The 20,187-nt window shown below is 36.1% G+C and overlaps 1 protein-coding gene across 1 annotated transcript; it reads left to right on the top strand.

Moving 5' to 3' along the window:
* Positions 1–7,595: 7,595 nt before the first annotated feature.
* On the top strand, positions 7,596–18,988 carry LOC142170263 (uncharacterized). Its single transcript, XM_075232131.1, has 4 exons — positions 7,596–7,962; positions 8,032–8,340; positions 8,547–8,723; positions 18,684–18,988. The coding sequence occupies exons 1-4, from the start codon at positions 7,596–7,598 to the stop codon at positions 18,986–18,988; spliced, it is 1,158 nt and encodes a 385-aa protein (XP_075088232.1).
* The last annotated feature ends 1,199 nt before the right edge of the window (positions 18,989–20,187 follow it).

The raw sequence follows: 20,187 nt of genomic DNA, 5'->3' as shown, positions 1-20,187 counted from the left end.
AATGCATTCCTTATATTTTGCACTCTTTTATGCTTAATTCTTTGTCTAACATGTCTATAACTCTGTCCTATTCAATGCATGCTTTATATTCTGCACTCTTTCCTGCTTACTTCTTCACCTAGCATGTCCCAACTGTATGTTTAATATTATTCAAGACATGCCAACTATTATCCATGTCTTAGCTACTTATTGTCCATGATTAGCATGCTGAGTCTTTAAGATCATAAGTGTTGTATGCAGTTTGTTGACTATATGTTTCCTCTATACCCTATCCATGTACCCCAATGTGACTCTTATGTGTAGCAATCCCTTTATCCCCTAAGATCTATTTGTTAAGTTGTTTTCTGAATCTGTATGTTTTATGACCAATTGATTGTCTGCTGTTTGGTACTCTTCTCAAATTGTCTTTTACCACCAAATTATTTCCTGTTTCTGAAAAACCTTTTCTACTTCTAAAGTTATCTCTGTACTACTTTTCAAAAATAAAACTATGTCAAGCACTCTCACTTTACTCTTAGAATACTAGGTTCTGCCCCTCTGACATGTGTACTGCCTTAAGATCCTTGAGATCTCTCTGAACTCTGGCATGTCAGAGATGGCCTCTCCACACTGGACCTAAATTAGTTATTATTTGAGAAAAGATCTAGGTGTGAGCACTGCCCCGGATCCTTGAGGTCCTTAGGAAACTCTAACATACCTAGACATGATATTGGCTATGGAACTTTGGCATTTGAGGCTATTGGAAGCTTGGAAATTATTTGGTCCTACTGCAGGCTCCCTATAGACTAATTTTTGTAATTTTCTGTTTTCAATTCATTGGCCTGTAATAATTATTGTAAACAATATTGGGGTGATTAGTGAAAAGGGGGAGTAGTTATATATATATATATATATATATATATATATATATATATATATATATATATATATATATATATATATATATATATATATATATATATATATGGTAGATATCATGCCTATAGGGTTGTGTTAATGTATTTGCTATGTTTGCTTTACTTCCACAATATTAGAAACCATGCCTATAGGATCTAAATGGCTTTAATAGATGCCATGCCTGTAGGATTGTGTTAATGTATTTGATATGTTTGCTTTACTTCCACAATATTAGAAACCATACCTATAGGATCTAAATGGCTTTAATAGAGATCATAGCATATAGGGTTAAAATCAGCTTTATAATTAGATATCACGCCTATAGAGTGTAAAGTAATTGTAATTCAGTTTTTGTTACAGCATGTATTCACATTCGTCTCCTTAGAAATCATGCCTATAAGTTCAGAAGTCAGCTTTTAATAATAGAGATCATGCCTATAGGGTTAAAATCAGATCTAATAGAAATCATTCCTACAGAACTTAAAACCAGTTTAGTTAAATAAATCGGTTTAATTCATATTTGTTCATTTTGAATTGGTTTAATTAATCTATCCGTTTCTTTAATAAGTTTTCAAACGTTGCCTTAAACTAATACTGCTCGAAATCATGCCTATAGGATCTCAAGTTGTCATTTAAAAATCATTTTACTGTTTTACTGCATTCCTAATCAATATAGATATCATGCTTTAGGACGTCACTGTTATGCGTTTAGGCAAGCCTTTAGGGCGATTAAAATTCTGCAATTATAAAACTGCGCATTGTTATTTCAAATTGCTCACATTCTCAGGTCTAAAATCAGTAGGCAAGTTAATAGGTCTTTGACACTTAATGCTGTATAATCCCTGCTCACCTAGATATCATGTTCTAGGATTTTCTCTTAAATACTTGACTGTTGTTTGAAGACGTGCACTTACTTGTTATATTTGGGGAGGTGACTGTGAGCCTGAAATTTGTTCTCTTTAAATGCAGTCTTAATTATTTTTGATTGACGCCTAGACTTTTATCCTTTAAAACCTTAGGAAGTTCTGCCTAAATTAGAGGTCCTAAATACCTCCAGGGCCACAAGGAAGGGACAGGTAATGCACACATATGGCATTTTTCAAGGTTACTAGAACACTTTAGGCTATGACCAAGGGGAGGGAATTGGGTAGTAAGGATATGATGACTACGCGCTAATGTCACGTGTAGCCCCTTATTGAGGAGTGATTACCGGGCATTGTGTGCGGTGATCCTATAGGCTAACTAACCTAGGACCCCTCTTTCCCAATTCCTGATGTTTAAACTTTACTTTTCTCTATATATGCAACTTGTTCAAGTCTTTTCCTTTTATCTCATTACTTGAGTCATACAATGTCCAAAACATGCTTTTATTTGCAAGTATGTGTTAAAACTATTTATTTGTTAAAAGGACTAATTCATAAGTATAAGTTTGGCTGGGACCCAACGTTGTGGACCGAGAGGGGTGCCTAACACCTTCCCCCCAAGGTTATTTCGAGCCCTTACCCTAAATCTCTGGTAATGTAAACTATTCTAAGAGTTAATTACTTTAGGTGCCGTAACGCACCACAATCCGTTAGGTGGCGACTCTTCAAAAACCCAAATCCCAAAAGGAAATGAGTTATTACCCCCCATGAATGACGGAACCCGGACTTCTCTCCGTGGAGGAAAATAGGGGGCGGGACACTAGGGACCCCATCCAAACATACCAACACATCCCAAATCACCATATGAACTTAGTCAAAGACTCAATTCACGTCGAACAACATCAAAATTACGAATCGACGATCAAAACCTTTCTTTAAGCTTTCCAACTTTTAATCTTTGTCGAACGCGTCCGAATTATACTTAAACATTCCGAAATGACGCCAAACTTTACGTGCAAGTCACAAATCACGACACAAACCTATTCAAAGTCTCGGAACCCCAAACGGACATTGATAGCATCAAAATTCACTTCAAACCAAACTTATGAAATTCTAAAACTTTCAAAATACCAACTTTCCGTAATAAGCGTTGAAATGCTCTCGGACCACCCAATTCAACCCGAACACTCGCTCAAGTTTGAAATTATCATAAGAACCTACTAGAATCTTCAGATCCAGATTTTGAGGTCGTTTACTCAAAAGTGAAACCTCGGTCAACTCTTCCAACTTTAAGCTTCTGAATTGAGAATTTTCTATCCGAATCAACTTCGAACTTCCCAAAATTCAATTCCAACCATGCGTACAAGTCATAACACATGAAGTGAAGCTATTCAAGGCCTTAAACTACTGAATGACGTACTAGATCTCAAAACGACCGGTTGGGTCGTTACATGGACTGTTCACGGGGAGAATCATGCTAGTTTAGATGATGTTAACTTTTAGAATTCTTTTGGTGGTGAAGGTAGCCACATAGCAGACTAAGCAAAGTATATTTTGGGAGTTATTTTATTGGAAGAATAATTTTTTTTGGCATAATCTGGACGTTATGCATATCGAGAATAATTTTTTGACAACTTGTTTAACACTTATGGATGTTACTAACAAGATCAAGGATAACTTGAATGCCAGGATGGACTTAAAGGAATAGTGTAGGCGAAATGAGTTGTATCTGACATACTTTAACAACAATATTCAAAATCCCAAAGCCAGTTACACGTTCACCTTGGATGAGAGAAGAGAGATTGTAGTTGGGTTAACAATTTGAGGATGCCTGATGGGTACGCATCAAATTTATCCAGGTGTGTTGACATGAAATAAGGAAAGTTAACGTCAATAAAAAGCCACGATTGTCATATTTTCATGGAAGCATTGATGCCTATTTCATTCAATGCATTTCCTGATCGAATATGGAAACTGATTACAAAGATAAGTTGCTTTTTCAACAATTTATTTCTAGCACATTAAGGGTGGAGAACCTAATTTATATGTAGAGTAATATTATCTTAATTTTAAATAAGCTGGAAAAAAATTTCACTCTAGATTTTTTGATGTAATGGAACATCTTCCAATTCACCTTGCACAAGAGGCACGGCTTGAAGGGCCAGTTTAATGTAGATGGATGTATCCCTATGAAAGGTAATGATATTTAATCATTTACCTTTTATATTTTCTTTAAATATTGTTTCATCTAAAAATCACACTATGCAGGACATGTAAACGGACCGTAAAAAAAAGATCAAGAATTGAGGGTTCGATATGTGAGGCATATGTGGCTTAAGAAACATCTTATTTCTGTTCATATTATTTTCAACATGATATACTATGTTTGAGAAATAGACCGAATCGACATGACGATGGAGGCGAAATCGATCCTTTGGCACCACCCTTTTCCATATTTAATCAATCAAGTAAATGAGGTCCAAAAAATAGTCTGAAGCGAAGCTACAAAACATGTATTGTTGAATTGCCCTTAGGTCCAACCATATTATAGGTAAGTATATATTTGTACATATTACAGACTTTTATATTAGATCTACCACTAATTTAACTAATAAAAAGTTATAATTGCAGTTACTTTGTGGGTACATATGGGCAAGATGTTGTTTATCCCAAGTTTTCAGAGTGGTTTAAAATATTTGTAAGTATTACTTATTATTTAATATGATTTTTATTATATGTAAATAAATTTTATGTATTTTTAAAATTCTAAATTATCTTTAATTCTATATATAGGTTCATAAACTAGCTAATGGCATTAATGACCTATTTTTACGTGATATAGCTTGGGGACCTGACCTTAGAGTCAGAATAATGTCTAAATACTTAGTCAATTAGTACAAGTTTCATACAGAAGAATAGTCCAAGGGAAAGAAAACCAACAATAATGAGGTGTGGGTAAAAGGTGATGGAGATATTGATTATTATGATGTGCCTCAAGAGATTTTGGATCTGAAGTATAATATAGGTTAGCCCAAGAAAAAGTTGGTACTCTTTCGATGTAAGTGGTATGATCCAATATCGAATAGAGGTACAAAGATACACACTTAGTACAAAATAGTTGAAGTTAAACACAGGGGGCAGTATATATTTTATGATCCCTTTATCATTGCACAAAATGTGAAACAAGTGTATTATGCTCCTTATCATTTGAGCAAGAATAAGATTACATGGCGGGTAGTTTTGAAAACAAAGTCTGTGGGTAGAGTTGAAGTCGAAGATACATTAGATGTAACGTACTGGAATGACATTTCAAGTGTTGAAGCAATAGCAGATGAGGTGTATCTGATGGTGAGGATGAACAAACTGAATCTGATTTATAGTATTTTAGGTGTATGGTATTGGTTGATTATGAGAGATAAGCTTATGTTTTATTTTTAAACTTGAATGTGGGCTACTATTTAGATGTTTTTATGCCCAAAATTATTAGGTTTAATGAATTTGTTGGTTTAGATTGTGTTAATGGTTGGATTTGTTAGTTTGGATGTGATATTGCTTGACATTTGTTGATTGGTTGTTGGTTATTGTATTGTAATTGTTTGACGGGTGGTGTAGCTCAAAATTAAGCAGAATTTTGCCCAATTCTACAGAAAATTCCGACTTATTTACAACGGAAACAGTCAGATATTTGCCCAATTTTTCAAAAAAAAAATACCCAAATTTCCGATCGATTCGGTCGGAAATGATAAAAAAAATTAATTATTTTTTGAAATTTTCGACGGTTTCGGTCAGAAAGTTAAAGAAATTTTATTTTTTTAATTATTAATTTCCGAACGATTCGGTCGGAAAAAATAAATAAATATTTATTTTTATTTAAATAATTACGACTGATTCGGTCAGTAAAATTCAGACCACTTTGGTCGGAAATTTGAAAATAATTCGGTTGTTTGACCTTTTGAACGTTCCGACTATTTTGGTCGGAAATCACTGACAAATTCAGTCGAAAATTACTTTCTGACCAATTATTTTCCGAACAATCAATTTTGGTCGGAAAGTAGTCGGAAATTCGTATCTTTGACCGTTTTCCGACGGATATCGTGGTCGGAAATCACTCTTTTTCTGGTAGTGATTTCATGTCTACAATGAATGTTAATTCTCCTATTTATAGTTGTATTGAGAGAGAAAAGATCCCCAAATCAAGCTCCTCTTGAATGGGAATTGTTTGTTGTAAATGCATATATTTTCTGTAACGGACACTCATTGAATGCTACCCGATATCAGTACTTTGAACCTTTGTCGTTGGCTACTCTATCTTTGGAACTCATCCAACACTAGTCACATACCGGTAACCAGTATTGACTATTTGCTCACTCACATCCTACTCATCATCAGCTCCACGTGTCATCTCTTTATTCGTCCAACTGTCACTAACCAATTTATCGTATGCAAATTCTTAACGTGTTAATAGTTTATCCGATAAGAAAATTAAGTAATCTTATCCCGAATCGATAAACCATTAATTATAAAATTTCAATCCATTTACCAATTATTAATCTGATAACCCGATACCAATAAGCCACTTGTACGGTTCGGTTAACAGCTACAGTTCAATTTTGAACTACCCTACTGTACTCTGAAGTTTGTCAAAACTTATAAAACTTTAAATAATTTCTAAAAGCTTAAAATATTTTAAATAGGAGTGTTGGACTTTAATCCATTGGGCTTTAAAGTAGAAGAAGTGTGAATTGGAAATGGAGGGAAATAAAATGGAGGGAAAATGAAAAATTTGAAGAAGTGAACTTTTGTCTTGCACTTTGTCCCTCATTGGTGAGGGACAACCACATTTGTGTGCTTATATATAGAATCACTTCTTAAAGCTCTTAAAAGGATTTGAATATAATGAACCCTTGCGCCGTCGTTGTCGTCGCTCGGCTCTGACCGCGGTTCTGCCGCGGTCGCAGTAGAACCGCGGCAGGCAGTGTATTCTTCTGAAAAGGCATCTTTTCCAGAAACCTCTTCTGATAATTGCCTATAAATTCTGAGGCAAGGCTCCATTTTCTATACACGAAAAACACTCCAGAACTTCTTTCTTTCTGAATACACTGCATCCTAATTCGCAGTCTCTCTCTCTCAAATTCGTAAGTGTGATTTTGCTCTGTTCTTTGAGTTCGTTGGTATCCTGTAGTTTGTATTGCCATTGTTGCAGGAAGGTTTATTCTGTTTTATCCTGGGAGGATTTAATCCATTACCTTGACAACGTGTGAGGGGATTAAAATTCCTTAAGGACGCACAAGAAAATTGTGGACTCGGAATATTTCTGATTCTTTATTGTTTTCTAGATTTCTTTATTCTTCTAACAATTTGTTTTTTGATTTGTGTTTTAACACAGTAACTCTCACAAGCTTAAGGAATTTTATCAATTACTAAAGTTTCTGTGTTGATTATTAAACTTTTTTCTATATACTTTGTTGGAGACTAAAGCCTTGTTGCTTTCTACTCCTATAATTGTTTCTGTCCAGTTTAAAGTACATAAAAACTTTGCCGGAATAATAAACATACGGGTTTGAAGTATATAAAATTTTCACCATTGTTACGTGTTGTATGTTTGGTTTGGTATTCAGTTTGAAGATATCAAAACTTCACTAATTTAACAAGTTCTGTATTGTTTTCAACTTTACAGAAATATGACGAATGAAAACCAAACTAATGGAAGTGTTGCGGGAACGGGTGCTACTGTTACGAGTGTTGCTGCCTCATCAAGTTGTTCTACTCCTGCTCATGCTATGGCACCAGCAGAAACCCGGAAAGTTTTCCGGTATTGACTTCAAACACTGGCAAATGAAGATGCTCTTCTATCTTACTACGTTGAGTTTGCAACGTTTCATCAAGGAGGATCCTCCGGTCATGGCTGAAAATACTCCGGATGATGAACGACTTGTTGTAACTGAAGCATGGAAACATTCTGATTTCTTGTGCAAAAACTACATATTGAGTTGTTTGGAAGATGGCTTGTACAATGTCTATAGTGTCATGGAAACTTCAAAAGCGTTATGGAATGCGCTTGAGAAGAAGTACAAGACTGAGGATGTCGGACTTAAGAAGTTCGTGGCTGCAAGGTTTTTGGATTTCAAGATGATTGACACTAGGTCAGTCATAACTCAAGTCCAAGAATTACAAGTCATTGTGCATGACCTCCTTGCTGAAGGTATGACCCGAATCAATAATTTTATTAATAAGATTTATCTTATTATTAATTATGAATTTGTTATTGAAGGTATGGTCATAAATGAGGCCTTTCAAGTCGCTGCTTTCATTGAGAAGTTACCTCCGTTGTGGAAGGATTTTAAGAACTATCTTAAACACAAGCGGAAGGAGATGACACTAGAAGACTTGATTGTTCGTTTGAGGATAGAAGAAGACAACAAAAATGCTGAAAAGAAGTCACGTGGAAACTCGACAATAATGGGGGCAAACGTTGTTGAGGAGGCGCCACAAAATAAGAAAAGGAAGAAGGTTCTGGACCAAAGAATTACCCAAGCAAGAAAAAGTTCAAGGGTAATTGCCACAACTGTGGAAAATCTGGGCATAAGGCCGTGGATTGTCATGCGCCAAAGAATGATAAGAAGAAAAAGAATCAAGCTAACATGGTTGAAGATGAAATGGAGGACTTATGTGTCATGTTGTCTGAATGCAACTTGTTAGGAAATCCAAAAGAATGGTGGATAGATTCTGGAGCCACCCACCATGTTTGTGCTAACAAGGAGTTATTTTCTTCTTATGCCCCCGCAGGACCCGACGAGACAATCTTCATGGGAAATTCGTCTACGGCCAAAATTGAAGGAGTTGGCAAGATTGCGTTGAAGATGACGTCGGGAAAAATAGTGAATCTAAACCAAGTCCTCCATGTTCCAGAAATTTGCAAGAATCTTGTGTCTACCTCACTTCTTGTCAAGAATGGATTCAAATGTATTTTTGTTTCTAATAGTGTTGTACTAAGTAAGAACGATGTATATGTAGGGAAAGGTTACCTAAATGAGGGCTTTTTAAAGCTAAATGTAATAGCAGTTCCTATCAATAAAGTGAATGTTTCTTCTTACTTACTTGAGTCAAACACTTTATGGCATTCGCGTTTAGGTCACGTAAACTTCAAAACATTGCGGAAGATGATAAATCTAGAAGTATTGCCAAAATTTGACTGCATTAATTCCAAATGTCAAATATGTGTGGAATCAAAGTATGCTAAGCATCCTTATAAGTCCGTCGAAAGGAATTCAAGTCCTTTAGACTTAATTTACACAGATATTTGCGATATGAAGTCAACACCATCTCGCGGTGGGAAAAAGTATTTTATTACTTTTATTGACGATAGCACTAGATACTGCTATGTTTATTTACTTAATAGTGAAGATGAGGCAATTGATGCTTTCAAGATATACAAGAGTGAAGTTGAAACTCAACTAAACAAAAAGATCAAAATGATAAGAAGTGATAGGGGTGGCGAATATGAATCTCCTTTTGAAGAAATTTGTTTGGAAAATGGCATTATTCACCAAACAATTGCCCCTTACTCTCCACAATCTAATGGAATTGCGGAGAGGAAGAATCGAACGTTGAAGGAGATGATGAATGCATTACTAATAAGTTCTGGCTTACCACAGAACTTGTGGGGGGAAGCTATACTTACAGCTAACCGGATAATCAACCGTGTACCTCATAGTAAAACACAGTCCATTCCTTATGAAAAGTGAAAAGGAAGGAAGCCTAGCTTGAAATACTTCAAAGTGTGGGGGTGTTTAGCTAAGGTACATGTTCCTAAACCTAAAAGGGTTAAGATAGGTCCAAAAATGGTTGATTGTGTGTTTATTGGATATGTAACCAATAGCAAGGCATATCGTTTTCTGGTTCATAAATCAGAAAATCCTGAGATTCACATTAATACGATAATAGAATCAGATAATGCTGAATTCTTTGAAACTATTTATCCGTATAAAAAGGAAAGTGAAGTGACCTACCAAAAGTCAAAACGACCTCGGGAGGAAATAACATATGGTATGCCTAATGAAGAGAATCCAAGAAGAAGTAAACGTCAAAGGATATCTACTTCATTCGGTCCAGATTTTCTGACTTTTCTGTTAGAAAATGATCCTCCTACCTTCAAGGAAGCAATGTCTTCCTCAGAAGCACAATATTGGAAAGAAGCTGTCAATAGTGAAATAGAATCCATATTGAGCAACCATACGTGGGAATTGGTTGATCTTCCTCCAGGTAACAAAACGTTAGGTTCTAAATGGATTTTTAAGAAGAAAATGAAGGACGATGGTACTATTGACAAATACAAGGCAAGACTTGTTGCCAAAGGATATAGACAACGAGAAGGTCTTGACTATTTTGACACATACTCGCCGGTAACAAGAATTACATCCATTCGGATGCTAATAGCGTTAGCCGCCTTGTATGGTCTTCAAATCCATCAAATGGATGTAAAAACAGCATTCTTAAATGGTGATCTTGAGGAAGAAATTTACATGAACAAACCTGAAGGGTTTGTGGTTCCGGAAAAAGAAAAAAAGGTGTGTAGACTTGTCAAGTCCCTTTATGGACTAAAACAAGCACCCAAGCAATGGCATGCGAAATTTGACCAAACAATGTTGTCAAATGGTTTTAAGATTAATGAATGTGATAAATGTGTTTACATTAAGAACGTTCCAAATCATATAGTCATTGTTTGCTTATATGTTGATGATATGCTAATAATGAGCAAAGACATTGCCGACATTCAAGCTACTAAACGTATGCTTGCTAGTAAGTTTGATATGAAAGACTTAGGAGTTGCCGATGTAATTCTAGGAATTAAAATCCAGAGGACTCCTCAAGGTCTAGCTTTGTCTCAGTCACATTACGTGAAAATGGTACTGGAAAAATTCAAACACTTGGAATTTAGAAGTGCAAGAACTCCAATTGACTTAAACCTTCATTTTATAAAGAATAAAGGTGAAAGTACATCTCAATTGGAGTATGCTCGTGTGTTGGGAAGCTTAATGTACATCATGAACTGTACACGACCTGATATAGCTTGTGCAATAAGTAAACTTAATCGATTCACAAGTAATCCCAACAAATATCACTGGGTGGCAATGAAACGAGTTCTGGGATACTTGGAGTATACCCAAGACTACGCTTTGCACTACAATAAATATCCTGCGGTTATCGAAGGATACAGTGATGCAAATTGGATAACCGGCTCAACAGAAACAAAGTCCACAAGTGGATATGTTTTTACTGTTGGTGGAGGACCAGTATCTTGGAAATCTTCCAAACAGACGTGTATCGCTCGTTCTACAATGGAATCAGAGTTTATAGCTTTGGATAAAGCCGGTGAAGAAGCTGAATGGCTTCAAAATTTCTTAGAAGACATTCCGTTCTGGCCAAAGCCTTTGGCTCCTATTTGCATACACTGTGATAGTGAGGCTGCCATAGGACGGGCAGGGAGCGTTATGTACAACGGAAAGTCTCGTCATATACGACGAAGACATAACACCGTTAGACAACTACTTTCTAGTGGAATTATCACTATTGATTATGTAAGATCAAAGGATAATGTGGCGGATCCGCTTACAAAAGGCTTAACTAGAGAGGGAGTTGAGAAATCATCTAAGGGAATGGGACTATGGCCGAGGACAAGTCAACATTGCGGTAACTCTACCTAGAATTTTGGATGTTCCGAGATCTAGGTTCAAGGAGCTCAAACAAAGTTGTGATTGACCGGTTCAACATTGTCAAAATAAAATCTTTGGTCCATTCTCGTGATGAAGACAATGTTCAGTAACAAGGATAGAACTTTACATGTTCTTTAATGATTACCAAAGTTTGATGAGGTATCTATCAAATAGTGTCAATCTAAAGGATTACACGTTTAGGAATCACCTACGTAAGTGTGAAGTGTAAGCCGCTTCAAGGAGAATTCTGTAAGGCCAATTCTCTACGCACTTATGAGACCAGGCGGTGTTCATGGCTAAAATGAACACAACAATGAGAACCAAAAGACGGTTAAGGGTTGGTTGTGTGACATATGGTTATCTAGGTATACACTAAAGTTCGACGGTTCAAAGATATCAAATCTACCGATTGACCGAGTATATCCGACATATGTTCACTACGGAAAGTTCAAAGGGAAACCTACTTATTCAGATGCAATTAATTCTTACTTGCAAAATCACATAGCTTTCATCTATGATCTTTCTTGATATAGTCATTCCCATTCATGTGGGGGATTGTTGGACTTTAAGCCATTGGGCTTTAAAGTAGAAGAAGTGTGAATTGAAAATGGAGGGAAATAAAATGGTGGGAAAATGAAAAATTTGAAGAAGTGAACTTTTGTCTTGCACTTTGTCCCTCATTGGTGAGGGACAACCACATTTGTGTGCTTATATATAGAATCACTTCTTAAAGCTCTTAAAAGGAGTTGAAGAGAATGAACCCTCGCGTCGTCGTTGTCGTCGCTCGCTGGGCTCTGACCGCAGTTCTGCCGCGGTCGCGGTAGAACCGCGGCAGGCAGCGTATTCTTCTGAAAAGGCATCTTTTCCAGACACCTCTTCTGATAATTGTCTATAAATTCTGAGGCAAGGCTCCATTTTCTATATACGAAAAACACTCCAGAACTTCTTTCTTTCTGAATACACTGCATCCTAATTCGCAGTCTCTCTCTCTCAAATTCGTAAGTGTGATTTTGCTCCGTTCTTTGAGTTCGTTGGTATCCTGCAGTTTGTATTGTCACTGCTGCAGGAAGGTTTATTCCGTTTTATCCTGGGAGGATTTAATCCATTACCTTGGCAACGTGTGAGGGGGTTAAAATTCCTTAAGGACGCACAAGAAAATTGTGGACTCGGAATATTTCTGATTCTTTATTATTTTCTAGATTTCTTTATTCTTCTAACAGTTTGTTTTCTGATTTGTGTTTTAACACAGTAACGCTCACGAGGAGTACTACAAATAACTACTTGGTGTCATATCGACATTTCAAAGCACGTTATAAAACCTATTAGCACGTAGTACTCCAACATAAAAAATAAAAAAATAAAATAAAAGAGCTGATCTGAATTTCTTTTGTTGATTAACGTTCTTGAGAGTTCATATTCAATAATGGATGATTGAAAGCATTGATTGGTCTCCAACGATAATGATAGGTGCTAACGAGCGAGTGGTTAAATTGTTTAATCTAAGTTGATTAAGTTTTAAGTTTCGTAACAATATACATCATGCTCGATTAGACCCCAAAAAAAAGGATTTTTTTTTTCTTCTTATTTTAACGGGAGATGAGATTATGTATTGTTCCAATTTTATCAGGTGTCACGGAAGCGACATTTGAAAAAATTTGTAGGGATTAAGTTTTAGCCATGTTAGTTCATTCACTTAATCCCTATTTTTTCGACTACTATTTTCGTAACGGCTATACTTCTATTTATGTTTTACCCAATAATGAATGACTTTTCCAGTTTTCAGAATTCATCATATATAGTATAGACAAAGTACCTAAGACACGAAGAAGGAAAAAAGGGAAAGGGAAAAGACCGAGAAAAAAAAAATCACCAACCACAATAAAATTTATGAGATATATATATTGATAATTTCTGTCAACTCACACTACCTTTAATTTTGAGTTTTTGTTTCCAGATTCTTTAATTAGTTCTACAGGGTAGAGTAATATAAAACTGGACAAAAAACTTAAGTGTCGAATAAAAACAACCATAGGGCATATTATATTTATGCAAGCACTTGGAAAAAAATAATTAAAACTTATTAGTGGCAGTGTAAACATTGAATTAGCCTTTTTACTGCTTGTGACCAATAAAATACACTAATCACAATCCGTCTCTTCCTTCTACAGTCCTATCACAATATTCCAAACACTTACATCTAATCGAACATTACAACACTATTCAAGAAACTATTAATTATTCCCTTACAGGATTATAATTTTTTTCCCACCAAAGGTTGCGTCTAAAAAAGAAAAAGAAAAAAGGAAAATACAAAATCAGTATTTTGTTGCATCCTATCTACACAATCAGTATAAGTTTGACATGGCCATTTTTTGGCAAGTTGGCCTTGGCAATATTAAGTGTCAAAATTAAATTTACACTGTATTTCAATTTAAGGGACCACTGACACTCTGAATTAATTAATGGCTTTTATTTTCAGATTGATGTGGTTTAATTGAAAGATATTGGAATTAATGATCCACCAACTTTACTTTAGAGATAGGATAGTGAATAGAGTTTATGCAACTTCAGATATATATAACTGACTCGTTCTAGGTTAGTAATTCATTTGAAACAGAAAAGAAATATATATTTCTACTTATCTATTTGGAAGAGCTTGACTTGGTTAGCGCAATCTAATTGTTATTTTTATAAATTAAATCTCCTAATGCTATTAGATGAACTAAACTGAAAAAAACAGTCGAATCTTTTTTTTTTTCCTTTACTAAAATAACAATTATTAGCGTCTAATAAGATGCATGCATGATACGAATACTGTCTCAAAAATTTGATTGCTTGTCTATAGGGTTTTCGAACAACATTCCTTTGGAATACTTATCAATCGAACTTAAAATGACCAATATGGCCATTGAGGTTGACGTATTTTTATGTGTAAATAAAAAATTTAATATTATTCAGCCACTTTAATACGACACTGATTTGCTATATCAAGTACTTGAAAAGTCATGCGCTAATCCCAATTTATGAATACTTACAACATCAGACCTTAATTAAGAACTCTCAGCACCATTCATGTATTCATATAGATAAAAGTATTATTACAAAATAACCGATCAAACCAAACCCTTGCGTCTAGCTTAGAAACTGCAATATTTTGTCCTTACCGTGATATTGCAATATCTTATACAGTCAAACCTTTTTATAACAGCCTCGTTTGTTCCGAATATTTTTGGATATTATAGTGAAGTGTTGTTTTATAGAACATATATTATAATAATAATAATATAAAAATTGGTTTCGAAAAAACTTGACGTTTATAGTAAACTGTATATACTCTTTATAGATTGTTTTTGGTAAGGATCAACCATATGCCTAACTCCTCTTGTATGGTCGTGATATTATATTGTAAATAGCCTTTAGTGGAGAAAGAGGAGTTACGTTCTAAATGATGTTATACCATGGCCGCGAAAGAACGGGCACTCACCCAAATTCTCCACCCCATTATTATTTTTTGACTAAACACAAAGGAATACAACTCCATATTGTTACTCCATTTTTTCCTTTTTTAACTATGCAAAAGGCCAAAGTTTAAGATTCCCTCCCACTATGTGTACCCTTTAGCCCCACCCCCTACTATAATCCACCCATAAATGAAGGAACTTCTAATAATATACACAGACTTATCTTTCGTGAGCCAAACCCTCGTCTGAGATATTAATAGTAATCTAGTACCACTTGTAGTGGTAGGCTTTAAATAGTGAGACTCCTAGCAGTACTTTTCCATTGTTTAAGTGGGCATTTCCACCATATTTAGTTGAAGTTAGGAAAAAACATATTGTACTTAAAAGTTTAGAGAGTAATATTGGAAAGTTAAAGTTGTACTTGAGCGTATTATTCTATTTAAACTTCTCTTCCGAGCAATATTTCAATATCTCACTTATATTTGCCACATTAATATTTGCCAAACGTATGCATTTGAACAATACCACTTGTCACGACGATAGTGGTTGAATTGTTGACAATATATCATCCACTCTTATAATAGAACGATTTCACACGTGTGTGTACATATGAATATTGTGATGAGAAATGAAAGTATGCGATATAAATTCTGATAGATAGGTAGCGTTTGTTAAATTTAAATTGAAAAGCATATGTACCAACTCAAATAATTGAAAGAGTTTGTCTCAAATCCATTAGATGTCAGCCGTTTGATGTCGGCCTGGTTCTATAGTGGCCGATTTATTTTGCCGTCATTTCATGTAATTTGATTAAGACTAGGACTATGATTTTTTTTTTCCTTCTTTCTTTAAACATAACAATCTAAATAGAGTCGAAGTTAGAATTTTGAGTTTATGTTTTTACGTTCCACAAAAATATAGCTTACTGAATTCTAGGTAAATTATTTGTATATATTAAGTTAAACAAAAATCAGGTTTAAGCATCGAGTTTTGCCAAACTCGTAAGCATAATTGTAGCTCCGCGCCTGACCGCAAATGGTTAAGGAATAACAAGACACCTGCGACCATACAACTTGTCTTTAAGGTTGATTTATCCTAAACACAGTAGCTAAAGATAGAGCTATCAAGAACCAAACCACTCACCTATAATATAATTTATATTTATAATTTATGTTAATAGGGGAATGTTTGAATGAGCTGCCAATTAAATGGACTTTTTTGTAAAGTAATAAATGATTTTAGAGATAGAGATGCTCTATGGGCCCAAAGGAGTTGTACTACTAGCATTTGAAACCGAAAACTTTTGGACCCACTTAATTAATTAATTAACAGGAATAATTATGGCATTTTAGAGGTTGGCAATTGTAGCATTTTCCTATCAATAGAATCAAGTACTGAATGGTCCAGTTGCCAGTCACTCCATAAGGCCTTTTTAGGTAAATTTGTATTCCCTTTGTTTTATTTTATGTAATTTAGTTTGACTGTTAACAAACTTAAGAGTTTAAAGAATTTTTTTGAATATTATAGTCTTAAACTGAAGGTGTACATGATATATCAAAAATATCATACGAAATTTGTGGTTCATTCTTAAAAAAAGCATCATTAAGAGTAATATTGAAATGAATGAAGTATTGTTTTGGAGGCTTTATTTATGGGCCCAACTATTATTAGAAAAAGCTTTGACCAGTCAGATTTTTTCACTTCAAATTTTCGGCTGCAAACCTCTAAGTTTTAACATATTCTGTCTTTTACTTTATTATTGCCAAAGAAGGGAAATACTTTACAGTTCAACTTTTGCTTTCACATGTCTGATTTCACTTCGACCAAACATATATAGCATCAACGTAGGCAAGTGAAAGTTTGAAATTATTTACTTATTCATGTATGTATGCAAGGAAAAGGGAACTGAGAAGTACATAAGAAAAGAAAATTTCTTTCTTGTTGAGTTTGTGGCCTAAGTTTGGATTGAGAAAACGCCAAGATCGATCGAGTTTCATTTTCCTTTACTCTTTCTTCCCTTCTTTTCTTTTCCAACATTTGACTTTAATTAGCACAAGCAAAGTGATGATATGTCATCACAACTACAATATTATTGTGATGACAGCAATATGGTTACTATAACAACAACGTCTCAATTCAAGACAAGTCAAGTTTGTATGCAGTCGAAATTGGAGAGCTCGATTTCGAAGACTTGATCATACCCCGATCTCGAGTTTGGGAAGCTCGAAGTAAGAATCAAGCCTGGATTGGATGTGCGCACCTCGAGAAGAAAGTCGAAAACCCGTCATGGCCCGCCTCAAGGGCAGTATAATTTTGATGAGACTCAAGAAAGAGCAGGAATTTCTCAAGGACACATGGGTCAGGGCATAAATTATGGGATAAGATTTGTACGAAATAGTACAGGTCTGTACTAGGTTGTTATACAACTGTACCAATAAAAAAATTTACCATAATTGGAAATGTACCATATTAGGGTTTTCCCCTCCTATATGAAGGGGACCCCAATTATTTGTAAAGATCATCTCATTCACTACAATAGAACATTCTACTTTGTTTTTCTCGTTTATTGTGCTCCACAATTGTTCTTCAGCTTTATTGTTTTTACTTTATAGCTCATACTTTATTGTTCTTATCTCATCTCGAGGCCCCTGAGATAATCGAGCTCGAGTCCCCTATTGCTCTAACAATACTGGTTTGGTTCATCAATTCTTCTTACTTAAGCTTAGTATTACTTGTATATTCACTAGTATTAGAATAAATCACATATTTTAAAACCACAACTCACATCTAATTATTACTCACATTTTCGAGGTAAACAGTTTGGCGCCCACCGTGGGGATAAAGATAATAGTAATTATTTTAGTGCTAGTTTTCTAATAACACGCGTTATTCTTCATACTTTTTCTTATCAAAGATTCTTTGATTTCAGGCTAAAACATGTGTAGCACACAAAATGCACATGTCCATGACAATGAAGGTCTCGAAGAAAACATCAGTATAGGTGTCGGTGTACCACCTATCAACCCTGAGGAAGTGCCAAATATGGAGCCAGTTGATATCAGTTCGCATAATGCTCTAAACACAGAGTCAGTCGCAGATCCCGAAGGAGATGTACGCAGGGAAGCCCGAGCCAGAGGCCAAGGAATACGAGGAATGGAAGAAGGAGGAGTCAGCCTCCAAGTGATATTTGAGATGCTGCAAGCTCAGCAAGTCGCCATCACTCCACTTCAAAGTCAGAACAGAACTCCAAACACCGTCGACCAGTAAACGCCTGGCACACTAAACCAGCGCTTGATAGGCCCGATGAAAGTGGCTCGGGGACTGACTCCACAATCATGAAAATGCTTGAGGAACTTACTAAAAGGATCGAGTCAGGAGAAAAGAAGATAGAAGACAATGATAAGAAGGTGAAAACTTATAACTCCCGGGTAGACCAGATACCGGGAGCACCTCCAGTTTTGAAAGGTCTAGATGCCAAAAAGTTCATACAAAAACCTTTCCTCCAAGTGGGGCTCCAATTCCCATTCCCAAGAAGTTTTGCATGCCCGATATACCGAAATATAGCGGAACAACTGACCCTAACAAACATATTACTTCATACACTTGTGGAATCAAAGGAAATGGCTTGAATGACGATAAAATCGAGTCAGTATTATTGAAAAGGTTTGGGGAAACACTATCAAAATGAGCTTTGATTTGGTATCACAACTTAGCTCCTAACTCTATTGATTTGTTTGCTATGTTGTCAGATGCCTTCGTGAAAGCACATGTCGGGGCCGTAAAGGTGGCGACAAGAAAATTGAATGTCTTCAAGATAAAACAAAGGGATGACGAGATGCTAAGGGAGTTCGTGTCCAGGTTTCAGATGGAAAGAATGGAATTGCTGCCAGTCTCTGATGACTGGGCAGTTCAGGCCTTTATGCAAGGTTTGAATGAAAGAAGCTCGATTGCATCTCGACAGCTAAAGCAGAACTTGATCGAATATCCAGCTGTGACATGGTCGGATTTGCACAATCGTTATCAGTCAAAAGTTAGGATCGATGACGACCAGTAGGAGCTCCTTCGGGCTCAGTTCATCCTAACAGATTCGCAGCCAAGCCCCCAAGGGACACAGACCGAGGATCAAGATTCAACAAAGAACGGTATCAACCATATGCCGATCGAAGGAACAGCGGTTCGAACCATAACCCCCCTCCAAACGATCAGAGAAACGATCAAGGTTGAAGTTCTTGAGGATTCATAAGTAAGAGCGGGTTCAATAAATAGACAAACCCCACAGAAGTTCCCTGATTATCTGAATACAATTTCAACATAGACACGACCGGGATCGTCTCAGCTATTGAGAGAATCAAAAACACCAAGTGGCCCAAGCCAATACAGACCGATCTTTCTCAAAGGAACCCAAATTTGATATGCAAGTATCATAACACACATGGTCATCGAACAGAAGATTGTAGACAACTGAGGGAAGAAGTGGCTAGAATTCCTAGGCGATCGGGCCAAGAATCACCTCAGAGAAAGAGATGCAAGGAAAAATGAACAAGAAGAACCACAACATGTAATCAATATGATTGTTGGCGGAGTGGATATCCCTCGATGACCTATATTCAAATGCTTCAAGATGTCAATCACAAGAGAAATATGGATTCGGAACTATGTGCCTGGGGATGCCTTATCATTTGGTGACGAGGAAGCAGATGGCTTATCTCAGCCTCACAACGACGCCCTGGTAATATCTATCCTCTTGAATAAAATTCAAATTAAATGTGTTTTAGTAGATCCAGGTAGCTCAGTGAACATAATCAGATCGAGGGTCGTGGAACAACTCGGCTTACAAGATCAGATTGTACCTGCTTCTCGGATCCTGAATGGTTTTAACATGGCAAGCGTAACAATAAAGGGAGAAGTGACCTTGCTAGTAAACGTAGCCGGGACCATACAAGATACGAAGTTCCATGTCATCGAAGGTGACATGAGGTATGACACACTCCTCGAAAGACCATGGATACACAACATGAGAGCAGTGTCTTCAACTCTTCACCAAATGATGAAGTTCCCAACGGAGGAAGGTGTGAGAACTGTCTATGGAGAGCAACATGCTGCCAAAGAGATGTTTGCGGTCGAGGAAATGGTGCCGATACCGGAGCCCTTAACTTTGGAAAAATCGAGCAGCAAAGGTAAACAAGAGGCTAAATAGCCATCACGACCCCAGCCTCGATAGAGTCGCAACAACAGGTAACCAAATTTCTTAAA

The sequence above is a fragment of the Nicotiana tabacum genome, chromosome 16 (assembly GCF_000715075.1).
Source record: "Nicotiana tabacum cultivar K326 chromosome 16, ASM71507v2, whole genome shotgun sequence".
Classification (NCBI taxonomy): Eukaryota; Viridiplantae; Streptophyta; class Magnoliopsida; order Solanales; family Solanaceae; genus Nicotiana; species Nicotiana tabacum.
The sequence above is the reverse complement of the archived record's forward strand: the minus strand, read 5'-3'. Positions and strand labels throughout refer to the sequence as shown.

Excerpts from the sequence above, each read along its gene's own strand:
- LOC142170263 (XM_075232131.1), top strand. The coding sequence starts at position 7,596 with ATGAAGATGCTCTTCTATCTTACTACGTTGAGTTTGCAACGTTTCATC. Across the intron at positions 7,963-8,031 it reads GCATGACCTCCTTGCTGAAG|GTATGGTCATAAATGAGGCC; the intron begins GTATGACCCGAA and ends TTGTTATTGAAG. Across the intron at positions 8,724-18,683 it reads TGTCAAGAATGGATTCAAAT|ATGCCTTCGTGAAAGCACAT; the intron begins GTATTTTTGTTT and ends CTATGTTGTCAG.